Raw genomic sequence first — 12,384 nt, 5'->3', positions numbered from 1 at the left:
TTCCTTCCCTCTGCTCCAGCCCCATATTGGCCCTGTTCTCCAATCACCTAATCTCACCCATGCTCAGGAGAATGAAAGAAAACTCAGGAGAGTGCTGAAGGAATGTGTGTGAATAATGGTGCTCTTGTGGCAGCTGTTGAACTCTACGCCACCCGTGAATGGCCACACTTGCTATCTGTTTAGTTGTCCTACCCAACATGCTCTCAACCACAGCCACTTCCCATCCCAGTTGTGAGCCAGGTTCCCTGGGACTTGATGGATGACTTGGGTAAGGGCTGGAGATTAAGAACTGGGTGGTCTGGAGATAATGGAAAGCTCACCAACAGTGGTAATGGGCCGTCTTAAAGGCAGGAAGCCCCAGGATCCACGAGTGATTCCCTGTCCACAGCAGCCACGGAAACTCGTTCCCAGGAATCTTTTGCATGTGTTCTGGAAGGTTTCTTGGAAGTAATTCATCCACGTGTCCTGAGGAAAGCTCACGAATTGGTGAAGGTCGTTCTCACCAAAGGAATAGCAAGGGACAATATGTGACCTGCAAAGAGATGGGTAGGAGTGTGAGCTCTCTGAGGAAGCTCCCCCGGCAAAACATTCTCCAAGGTGGGAAACCTCTCCCGATTATAGGACAAGAACCCAAGCACGCAAACATCTCCAGCCTCTTGTCCCGTTCCTCCCCACTCTCCCTACTGAACTCTAGGTGGGGAGCTGCTACACCTTGTCCTGTGATAAGAGGAAAACTAATCTCCAGAGATCTAACTACCTTCATTGCATCCAGCATCCAGAGTGTTCTTCCTAAACTACATATCTGGACATGTCACTCTTCTCTTTAAAACTCCTCCAGAGCTCTTTGCTTGGTACTACACTGCTTAGCATGGTCTTTATGCGCTAGCCCTCCCTACCTGCCTGGTTTCCTCTCTCCCCACTCTTCCTTTGCAGTCCGCTTAGCCATACTAAGTGTGCCTAGTCATCTCTCGTCTACGTGTCTTTGTACATTCTGCTTCCTCTGTCAGAAGTACCTTCCCTCTGTCTTCATGTGCCTAATTCAAATTTGCCCTTCCATACTCAGTTCCAATTTCATCCCTTTGAAAAAACTTTCTTTGACCACCTCTAATTCCCCCAGTGTGGATTAGGTAGCCCTCATCTAGTGCATCCCTCTCTTCTGCACTAACACCCCCCAGCCCTGTATTGCAGTTGTCTCCTCACCTGTCTGACTCCCCCAGTGGACAGCAAGCCGATCAAAGGCAAGAACTGTGTGGTATGTATCTTTAAATCCCTAGGGCCTGGCATAGTGCCTGGCATGCCATAGGTCCTCGGTGAATGCCTGAGTTCTTTCTCCCTTTCGATGTGCCTGGCAACTCCCACTAATGTTTCAATTCACAATTCAAATGTCACCCACCTGTGAAACCTCCACTGTGGGTCAAGGTCTTTCCATAAATTGGTGCACCCATAGCACTTTGTATACATTTCTATCATGGTGCTTCATTCATTCAATACGTATTTATTAAGTTCTATGTACTAGCACTATTTTAGGCCCTGGTGCTGTATCATGAACACATTGATATATATATTTTTTATCATCTGAGACAGAGTGTCAGCCTGTTGCCCAGGCTAGAGTGCCGTGGCATCAGCCTAGCTCACAGCAACCTCAAACTCCTGGGCTCAAGCGATCCTCCTGCCTCAGTCTCCCAAGTAGCTGGGACTACAGATGCATGCTACCACGCCTGGCTATTTTTTTCTATTTTTAGTAAAGACAGGGTCTCGCTCTTGCTCAGGCTGGTCTCGAACTCCTGACCTCAAGCGATCCTCCCACCTTGGCCTCCCAAAGTGCTACGATTGCAGGCGTGAGCCACTGCACCTGGCCTGCTCTATTTCTTAAAGCAGAGTAAATGTTCTTTGGGGGAATGTTTATCTTTGCAATTCTCACAGCATCAAGGCCAGTGCCTTCCTCGCTCTTGGTAGGTTCTCAGGGCCCTTCAGTTAACAGGTTGATATAGAGCGAAGCCTCCCTTCCCCAGATGCCCAGCCTACTAATGGGCAGAAAGTAAAAGGTCTTCTGCTGCGATTCTTTTTCTAACTTCAAGTAAGAAAAGTGCCCATTGAAATGTATCGGGCGGCCCACACACCCCTGAGGCACAGGGTGAGGTCGTAGAGAGAAGGACTCCAAATGAGGAGGAAGCCCACTCTCACAGCGTTCCCAGGGAGGGCGCCACTCTGGAGAGGGCTACAGAGGGCCTACGGCACCCTGACAAGAGAGTGCCAGAACCTGGAGACCCACCCTGTCATCAGTGCCAACTTCACAAAACCTTTACGCTGTCTGAGGAAGAGGACGGTTTCTCCAGGCCGAGTCAGGAGGACTTCGGCAGCTCCACCCACCACGATAATCATGGCATTGCCTGAGCCTTTCTGGGTCAGGATGTACTTCAGAGACGACTCGCTCACTGGGCGTGCACCTGTGAAACCAAAGAGTCAAGTGTTAGAACAAACTTGGTGCCTGAGGATGGAGTAAGGAGTTCCTCTAGGCTCTTCCTGTTGGGGACTGCGCTTCTGTTTCCCGACTACTGTTGTTTCCACCTTTCCGTCTTTGACCTCCATATAGTGGGTTAGCCCTGGCCTGAGGTTGGTTCTTTTTTTTTTTTTTTTTTTTTGAGACAGAGTCTCTCTCTGTTGCCCAGGCTAGAGTGCCGTGGCATCAGCCTAGCTCACAGCAACCTCCAACTCCTGGGCTCAAGCAATCCTCCTGCCTCAGCCTCCCAAGTAGCTGGGACTACAGGCGTGCGTCACCATGCCCGGCTAATTTTTTCTATTTTTGGTAGAGACGGGGTCTCTCTCTTGCTCAGGCTGGTTTTGAACTCCTGACCTTGAGCGATCCACCCGCCTCGGCCTCCCAGAGTGCTAGGGTTACAGGCGTGAGCCACCACGCCCGGCCCTGAGGTCAGCTGCTTGCTTACCTTGAGGGTCTGTGCTGCTACAGTTGTATCTATACGAGCTCTACCTACTACTACCCAAAGCCTACCACCTTTCAGATCAACAGTATTTAAGCCCAGCCCTTCCCTCTCAACCCATGAACCACAGCCATCCTCCACTCTGCCCAGGGTGACAACACTGGAGACCCTCTACTCCCACTCTGGAGAGTTCTCTGCTCTAGGGGTTATCAGGACTAGCCAACACCAACCTGCTTCCTCCCTAAGAGCAACCTGTCGAAGGGGAGCCATTGGCTGGGGTTTCTGGAGAGCAGGCAGACCCAAGAGCCTACAGAAGCCCAACTGAAGTGTAGCTGAATGATGGAATGTGGATGACATCCTGTTGTTCCAAACAGTAACAAAGTCTTTTTGTCTCTCATCTTTGCCCTGTGCTTACCTTCTATTCTCTACTGGGATGGCAGAAATTGCATCCAGGCTCCAGCCACTGAGCTCCCTCTCCAGGGCCATGCCAACCTCACAGGGGAGCAGAGCAGAAGCACCCTCCGGGACTCCAGTAGTCCCACCTCGCCCCTCCAGATAAATGCATCATACCTTCTAATGTTTGGCTTCAGATGTTCTCTGGTGTCCAGAAGGATGAATATTCACCCAGAGAGTGACATCTGTCATAGTGCCCTAGCTCGAAGCCTGGCATAGAGAAGTTGTCCTGGAGCCTGAAACTTGCCTATCCTTTATCCCAAGGGTGAAGAGGTTCCCAGGAGATGAAGGTCATGGACCAGGAACACACTAGCTAGTATGAGAGACTTTAAAATGTCTTCAAGACGTGGTGGGATGAGAGCTACTGTACAAATGACTGGGCAAAAGAAGCCAACTAACATCTCAGAAAGAGCCTGGTGAAGTTTGTCTGAGCTAACCCACTCACACCTGCTTTTCCCTGCATTTGTGTTTAATACTTGGCTTTCACCCTCTTATTTCCATAGATTCTCCTTCTGAAAGGAATCCTAGCACCTCTTATGAATACCTGTAACTTCCCCTGCTGCCCAACCAAACCCTACCTCCCAAACATTGGACATAACTTGATGCTTGGCCTCATACTCCTATGATTGACCCAGAGTGTTCTGGACTCATTTTCTATCAAGTCCTGAAGAGTGACTGTCAGGGCTTATTGGGGTTGGAGCCCCGAGGTAGGTAAGAGAATGACATTTCTTATACTCACCCAAACACATCAGAAACTCTCGCAAAATTGGCATCCAGAAGAACCCTTCCAAGGTCCCTAAGGAGGGAGTGATGGATGGGAAAATCTTAGCAAAGCCAGTGGCCTCGGTGGCAAAGTTGATGAAGACACCATAAGAGTAAAGGCCATGGGGGTGGCTGGCGATGATGTAGTTTTGATTTGGAGAAAGGTCGTGAGTCTTCACCAGCTGTTAGAGGGAGATGGAGTCAGAGCGTTGGCGGGGAAGAAGGATGAGAGGGCGTGTTCTCAAACCCCAGCAGACAGCCTAAGTTTCCATCTGGGAGCCTCAAATCTCTGTTCATTGGGATGTCATTATTGTCATGGGATTGCCAGGGGTTGCGATGGTCAGAGAGGCTGACCCGGGCTTGCCATTGCGGGAAAGGCTGCTGCGCACCTGCCCCCACCTGCCCATCCATCTTGGGCCCTTGCTCTGCCTTACGCCTCTGGGCCTTGACCTTCGCTGCTGACCACCAAAGCCTTTGAAAATATGGAGCAGAGTAGGGAGTGGAGTCTAGGCAACAGGGACTGAGGGCACCCAAAGATAGTCACCTTTACTGGGAAGTAACTTCCGAAATATTTCCAGAGGGTCCAGTTTCGTACCCAAGTCGAACGTCTACAATCTGTGGGTACAGAAGGAAGGGAAGAGCAGATGGGACATTGCCTCTCCCAGAGATGGAGAGTTCTGCCTCAGTCCTCGGGTCACAGGAGGGACCTCCTTGTCATACCTCAGAGCTGTAGGTACTGTCCGTGGACACAACCCCCAAGACATAGGAAGCCCCTGCTCCTCTGGAGCCGGTCAGAAAGGCGATACGAAAACAGCCTGAGGCTGGGGGCACCTGCCCAGAAACCTTAACCTCTTCATTCTTCCTGAGCCACATGGCAAAGACCTCTGTCCCTGCTGACCTTTGCTCTCCCCTCTCCCTCCTTTCCCCTCTTCCCTTCCTTTGCTTCTCCCTGTCTCCTTCCCTCTCCCTCCTGTGGCTCCATCCTTGGCACGGACAGGACCGCCACTCTGCCCCGTCTCTTACCTCTACTGTGGGTGTTCCGATCATAGACTATCCAAGCCCCAAGGAGCATGGTCAAGGGCCAGAACTTAGTGAATGGCAGATAGAAGAATAAAATGACGGCACAAGCAGATCCTGAGGGGACACAAAGGGTTCAAGCTTTAGTACACCTCTCACAAGGCTGATCTCTGCTCTACACCGAAGAAGTAGGGCGAGGCTGGTGTGCAACCTTGTTTCCCTCTCCCCCTCTCCCCTTACCTCCCCCCTCTACCCAGCCCTGCTGTGGTCCAGACTGGCCTCTGAGCACTCAGACCGGGGTCTCCTTGATGGCTGAGATCTTAATTGAGGAGACAGCAGAAGCATGAGGTTCTCAGAGCAGACCCTCAGGCAGGGTCCAAGGACAGCTCTGCTCGGCAAGTGGGAAGAGGAGCACTTTGGGGTAGGGGCTGACATCCTCATTTTGGGGCCTTAGGAAATTCTTTCTAAAAGCTTGACCCTCCTTCTTTTGTTGAACTGTTAAGTCCTCATATTCCAATAGAGAGGGGTTGCCTGCAGTGTACAGGCTGTTTGATGCTGAGAAGAAAACATGGATTAAAAACTGCTTTACTGTGTTCTATTTTGCCCCATTCAAAATGTCGCAAAGGTTCAGAAAAGGAAAAAATTTATCTCTGTTAGCAAAGGGCCGCAGCAGGCTGGGAAATGCAAACATAATACATCTTACAGCAGTGGGAATTGAATTCCATTTTTAAATCTGCAGTCATGAGAAAGAGAGGCTAAGTACACATATTGTGAATAAAAAAAGACCTGGCTGAGGGAATGATTTCTTTGACCAGGTACCACATCCTGGCACATAAAAGTTTCAGAGAAGGGGAAGAAACTCAAGAGTTACCTACCATCAGGTTTGTCTCTTGCATTTTGGACATACATGAAAATGGCAGGAAAAAGACTGAATGGCACTGCTTTCAAAGGTCATGCTATGGAGCAGAAGAAACCTTAGTGATAGGCTGAACTCCCCTTAGGAGAGCTGGCTGCAATGCTGGCTGCCATGCTAATTAGACAGGAACTAGCGGTGGGAGGAATTTTATGAGCAGCCTGCTGTGGATAAAAGCCCCACCTACCTCTGACCTTCATAAAAGATGACAGTATATTTGCCAGTTAGGCTTCAGAAAAAAACTCAGATAAATAAGAATCATTACTAATTAAAGGTAGTCTAAGTGTATCATTTCTTTTATATCTTGTTTCAAATAAATTTTGTGTCCCCAGTATTTGGAACAGTGTCTGGCACATAAATAATCAACACATATCTGTAGATTGATTGAAAAAGAAATAAGTAAATGTTTTCTTCTTTCAATAACACATAAAATTAAACTATGAGTGTTTGCTCGGCATGTATAATGTTATATAAATGTGATGTTATTTACAAAGGGTAGACAGAGTAATTGTGTGCTTTGTAACTCCTTAGGTTACCTGCCAGTCCTAAAGGACAGCTAAGAGCCCTTTTCGCGATAACGCCAGCACCCCCTTGTGGAATCTATTGGAACTGCAGGTGTGGCCCTGCAGGACATCATCAATGTCCTTTGAGGACAAAGCTTCCAGACACAGACTATTTATTTGAATGTCGTCGTCGTTGTCATCCATGGTGACAAAAGCGGGATTTAAAGAGATAGGAGGAACAGAAGCCAAATGTGGAAGAGCTAAAGCTCACAGAACCAGGAGTTCTGTGACATAAAGCAAGGGTATCCTGAGGAAGGAATGATGCAGAATAAACATTTGTGTGTATGTATGTGTGACACTGCCTTAGATATTATGGCCTTGACAGCAGGAGACGGTTCCAAATTCTCTCAAGTGAGGCATCTTTGAGAGGTTATCAAGGAGGAAGTTGACATAGGTGGGCTCCTAATTTAGCTTGTACTGAAGACAGCCAAGCCACTCTAATAGATGTGCAGTGGTGTCTCATCATAATTTTAATTTTAATTTCCCTAATAGCTAATGATACATAATAGCTTTTCATGTGCTTATCTACTTTCTGTATATCCTCTTTGGTGAAGTGTCTATTCAAATCTTTTGCCCACTTTCAATTAGGTGGTTTGTTTTCTTACTGTTGACTTTTGAGAGTTCTTTAAAGAGTTTTGGATGCAAGTTCTTTGCCTGATATATGATTTGCAAACATTTTCTCCCAATCTGTGTCTATCTTTTCATTCTTGTAACAGAGTCTTTCTTAGAGCAAAAGCTTTTAATTTTGGTGAAGTTCAATTTATCCATGATTTTCCCTTTTACAGATTGTGCTTTTGGTGTCAAATCTAAGAACTCTTTACCTCAGGATTTCTCCTATGTCTTCTACCAAAAGTTTTACAGTTTTCTGTTTTACATTTAGATCTATGATCCATTTCAAGTTAATGTTTTCCAGCTTTATGGAGACATAATTGATAAATAAAAATTGTACATATTCAAGGTGTACAACATGTTGATTTGATATACGTATACCTTGTGCCTTGATTACCACAATCAAATTAATCCACATGTCCACCACCAACACACATAGTTACCCTTTGTGTATGCGCATGGGGGGTGAGGACACTTAAAATCTACTCTCTTATCACATTTCAAATAAATGATACAGTGTATTAACTATAATCACCATACTTTATATTATCACCAAATAATAAGTTATACGTTATCTTATAACTGGAACTTTGTACCCTTTGACCAATATCTCATTTCCCCTTTGCCTTAGGCCCTGGCAACCACCATTCTATGCTCTGCTTCTGTGAGTTCAACTTTTTCAGATTCCACCTATAAATGAGATCATACAGTATTTGTCTTTCTGTGTGTGGCTTATTTCACTTAACATAACATCCTCCATGTTCATCCGTGTTGTTATAAATGGCAGAATTTCCTTTTTTTTTTTTTTTGAGACACAGTCTGTCGCCCATCCTAGAGTGCCATAGAATCATCATAGCTCACAGCAACCTCAAACTCCAGGGCTCAAGCAATCCTGCTGCCTCAGCCTCCCGAGTAGCTGAGACTACAGGCATGCGCCACCATGCCTGGCTAATTTTTTCCATATATTTTCAGTTGTCAGCTAATTCCTTCCTATTTTTTTGAAACAGAGTCTCACTCTGTTGCCTGGGCTACAGTGCCGTGGCATCAGCCTAGCTCACAGCAACCTCAAACTCCTGGGCTCAAGCGATCCTCCTGCCTCAGCCTCCCGAGTAGCTGGGACTACAGGCACGAGCCACCATGCACGGCTAATTTTTTCCATATATTTTTAGTTGTCAGCTAATTTCTTTTTATTTTTTTATTTTTTTGAAACAGAGTCTCACTCTGTTGCCTGGTCTAGAGTGCCATGGCATCAGCCTAGCTCACAGCAACCTCACACTCCTGGGCTCAAGCAATCCTCCTGCCTCAGCCTCCCGAGTAGTTGTAACTACAGGTGTGCACCACCATGCCTGGCTAATTTTTCCTATTTTTAGTAGAGACGGGGTCTCATTCTTGCTCAGGCTGGTCTCGAACTCCTGAGCTCAAGGGATACTCCCATCTCAGCCTCCCAGAGTGCTAGGATTACAGACGTGAGCCACCATACACAGCCAAATTTCCTTCTTTTTATGGCTAAATAATATTCTAGTGTGTGCGTAAATGTGTGTGTATCCCATTTTCTTTATTCATTCATCTATCAGTGAACATTAGGTTGATTCCATTATCTTGGCTATTGTGAATAATGTTGCAATGAACATGGGAGTGCAGGTATCTCTTCAAGATACTAATTTCATTACCTTTGGACCCTCCACACTATTTTCTATAACAGCTGTACCAATTTACATTCCAATCAACAGTGTACAAGGATTTCCTTTTCTCCACATGCTAATACTTGTATCTTTTATCTTTTTTTTTTTTTTTTTTGAGACAGGGTCTTGCTCTGTCACCCAGGTTGGATTGTGGTGGTGCAATCATAGCTCACTGTAACCTTGAACTCCTAGGCTCAAGTGACTCTCCCACTTCAGCCTCCTGAGTAGCTAGACTGCAGGCATGCACCACCACACTGAGCTAATGTTTTTGTGTTTTTAGTGGAGACAGGCTTTCACTATATTGCCCAGACTGGTCTTGAACTCCTGGCCTCAAGCAATCCTCCCTGCCTTGGCCTCCCAAATTGCTGGGATTCCAGGCATGAACCATCTTATCTTTTTGATAATAGCTATTCTGACAGGTATATGGTGGTTTTGATTTGTATTTCCTTGATGACCAGTAATGTTTAGCATCTTTTCATGTACTTGTTGGCTATTAGTATGTATTCTTTGGAAAATGTGTAGTCAGGTCCTTTGCATGTTTTAAAAATTAGTCCCTCCCCTTTTTTGCTGTTAAGTTGTATGAGATCTTCATATATTTTGAAAATTAACCCCTTATCAGATATATATTTTGCAAATATTTTCTTCCATTCTGTTGGTTGCCTTTTCATTTTGTTGATTGTTTCCTTTGCTGTGTGGGCTCTGTATCTTGTTTCATTGGTCTGTATGTCTGCTTTTATGCCAGTGCCATACTATTTTGATTACTGTGCCTTTGTAATATAATTTGAAATCAGGAAATGTGATGACTCCAGTTTTCTTCTTCTTTCTCAAAATTGCTTTGGCTATTCAGCACCTTTTGTAGTCCCATACAAATTTCAGAATTGTTTTTTCTGTTTCTTTGAAAAATTTCTATAGGGATTGCATGGAATCTATAGATTGTTTTGAGTAATATGTACATGTTAATAATATTAATTCTTCCAATCCATGAATCCATTAATTCTTCCAATAGCTTTCCATTTATTTGTTATCTTCTTCAATTTCTTTCATTGACTTATAGTTTTTAATATACAGATCTTTCACCTCATAGGTTAAATTTATTCCTAAGTATTTCATTTTTTCTTTCTTTCTTTTTTTTTTTTTGGACAGAGTTTCAATTTGTTGCCCAGGCTAGAGTGCCATGGTGTCGGCATAGCTCCCAGCAACCTCAAACTCCTGGACTCAAGCAATCCTTCTGCCTCAGCCTCCCAAGTAGCTGGGACTACAGGCATGCACCATCATGCCCGGCTAATTTTTTCTGTATATTTTTAGCTGTCCAATTAACTTATTTCTATTTTTGGTAGAGACGGAGTCTCGCTCTTGCTCAGGCTGGTCTCAAACTCCTGAGCTCAAACAATCCACCAGCCTTGGCATCCCAGAGTGCTAGGATTACAGGTGTGAGCCACCGCACCCCGCCTTTCATTCTTTTTGATGCTATTGTAAATGGGGTTGATGTTTTCTTTATTTCTTTTTTGGATAGATCATTGTTAGTGTGTAGAAATGCAACTGATTTTCACATGTTTATTTTGTATCCTGCCACTTTACTGAATTCATCTATTAGTTCTAACAGTTTTTTGGTGAAGTCTTTAGGGTTTTCTATAAATAAGATCATGTCATCTGCTAATGGACAATTTAACATCTTCCTTTCCTCTTTAGATGCCTTTTATTTCTTTTTCTTATCTAATTGCTCTTGGTAGGATTTCCAGTACTATGTTGAACATTTTTTTTTGATCTTAGAAGAAAAAGTTTCAGCTTTTTATCATTAGTATGATGTTAGTTGTGGACTTTTCATATATGGCCTTTATTATGTTGACATGCATTCCTTCTCTATCTAATTTGCTGAGAGTTTTTAACCATGAAAATATGTTGAATTTTGTCAAATGCTTTTTCTGCCTCTGTTGAGATGATTTTTATCCTTCATTCTGTCATTCTGGTATATTACATTTATAGATTTGTATATGTTGGATTATCCCTGCATCCCAGGGACAAATCAATTGATCATGGTGTGTGATCCTTTTGATGTGTTGTTGAATTTGGTTTGCCGGTATTGTGTCAAGGTTTTCTTTGCATCTATGTTCATCAGGCATATAGGCCTGTAAATTACTTTTCTTGAAGTATCTTTGCCTTACTCTGGTATCAGGAGTTTTATAGACATAGACAAGCTGACTCAAAAATTTATATAGAAAAACAGAGGGGCTATAATAACTAAAACAATTTTGAGAAAGAATAAAAGTAAGGGAATTACACTATCTGATTTTAAGACTTAGTGTAAGACTATGATAATGAAGACAGTGATGTATTGGTGAAGGGATGAACATATCGACCCATCGACCAGAATAGCGTCAAGAAATACACCTACACAAATATGGTCAATTGATTTTTGACAAAGATGAAAAAGCAATTCAATGGAGGAAGAATAGTCTTTTCAATGAATGGTGTTGGAACAATTGGATAGCCATAGGCAGCAAAATGAACCTTGACCAAAACCTCAGACCTCATAAAAAAAAAATTAAGTGAAGTGATATCAAGAGGATGGCAAATTGGAAGCCCCCCTCTCGCATCATTCCACAACAACAAGAATTTGGCAGCCATCTATGGAATCTCTGTGCTAAAAGCCAAGGGGACAGGGTGGGGAACTGGAAGGAGGAGGGTGAAGGGAGTAAATATGGAAATAATGAAAATAAGGCAAGTGTGGCTGTTGATATCATATAGTGAGCATTCATTGTGAAACAGCACTCTGTTCGGCACTTTAATGTGTATTTTCTCATTTAATCCTCTCACAACCCTGATAGGTAGATAATTTTACCTTCATTTTACAGATGAAGAAACTGAGGTTCAGAGAGGTCATGTATCTTCACTCCAAGGTTTGGGGAAAAAAAAAAAACATAGGTAGCATTTGTTGAGTCTTTATTATGTGCCAAGGGTTATTTTAAGCACTTCATAGGTGTGTGAATTCATGTAAAACACAAAGCTCCTGCCTTCCAGAAACTCTAGGCTTCGTGTGGAAGGTAAGACTTAAAGTTGAGTTCTGGAGGAAGGGTAGGTTTTTGACAGATGGATTGGTGGAGGAAGGGCCCTCCATGCACAAGGAAGAGCTTAAACAAAGGCCCGGAAATGGGGGAGTCTGAAGCCTGTAAGTAACCCCATAACCTGAACAAATGCAGGTAGCATGAGGACACTGTGGAACAGAGGGGAAAGCTGGGGAAGAAGCTGGGAACATGAGGCCTGATGCTGAAGGGAATGAGAAGGCAGTGAAGGTAGCACGATCACATTTGTGTTTCAGGAAGATAATTTGGGCTTACTGTGCGAGCAGGAGACACTGTAGGCAAGGAGATCAGCTAAGAGTATCAGTGCAGATGAGAGACAATGGAAACCTGAAACAGGCTACTATTTCTCAAACCAATTTGGAATAT

General features: G+C 44.4%; 1 protein-coding gene across 1 annotated transcript in view; it reads right to left on the bottom strand.

Moving 5' to 3' along the window:
* LOC105855297 (diacylglycerol O-acyltransferase 2-like protein 6) overlaps window positions 1-12,384 on the bottom strand; it is a 59,451-nt gene that overhangs the window by 41,638 nt on the left and 5,429 nt on the right. The window contains exons 2-6 of the mRNA XM_020285060.2: window positions 5,178-5,288; window positions 4,699-4,769; window positions 4,132-4,336; window positions 2,273-2,447; window positions 321-532 (exon numbers count right to left, since the gene is read on the bottom strand). Coding sequence (XP_020140649.2) covers window positions 321-532; window positions 2,273-2,447; window positions 4,132-4,336; window positions 4,699-4,769; window positions 5,178-5,288 — 774 coding nt within the window. The remainder of the gene's footprint in view (window positions 1-320; window positions 533-2,272; window positions 2,448-4,131; window positions 4,337-4,698; window positions 4,770-5,177; window positions 5,289-12,384) is intronic.

The sequence above is a fragment of the Microcebus murinus genome, chromosome X (genome assembly GCF_040939455.1).
Source record: "Microcebus murinus isolate Inina chromosome X, M.murinus_Inina_mat1.0, whole genome shotgun sequence".
NCBI lineage: Eukaryota > Metazoa > Chordata > Mammalia > Primates > Cheirogaleidae > Microcebus > Microcebus murinus.
Note: the sequence above shows the minus strand (reverse complement) of the source record. Positions and strands in the feature narration are given on the sequence as shown.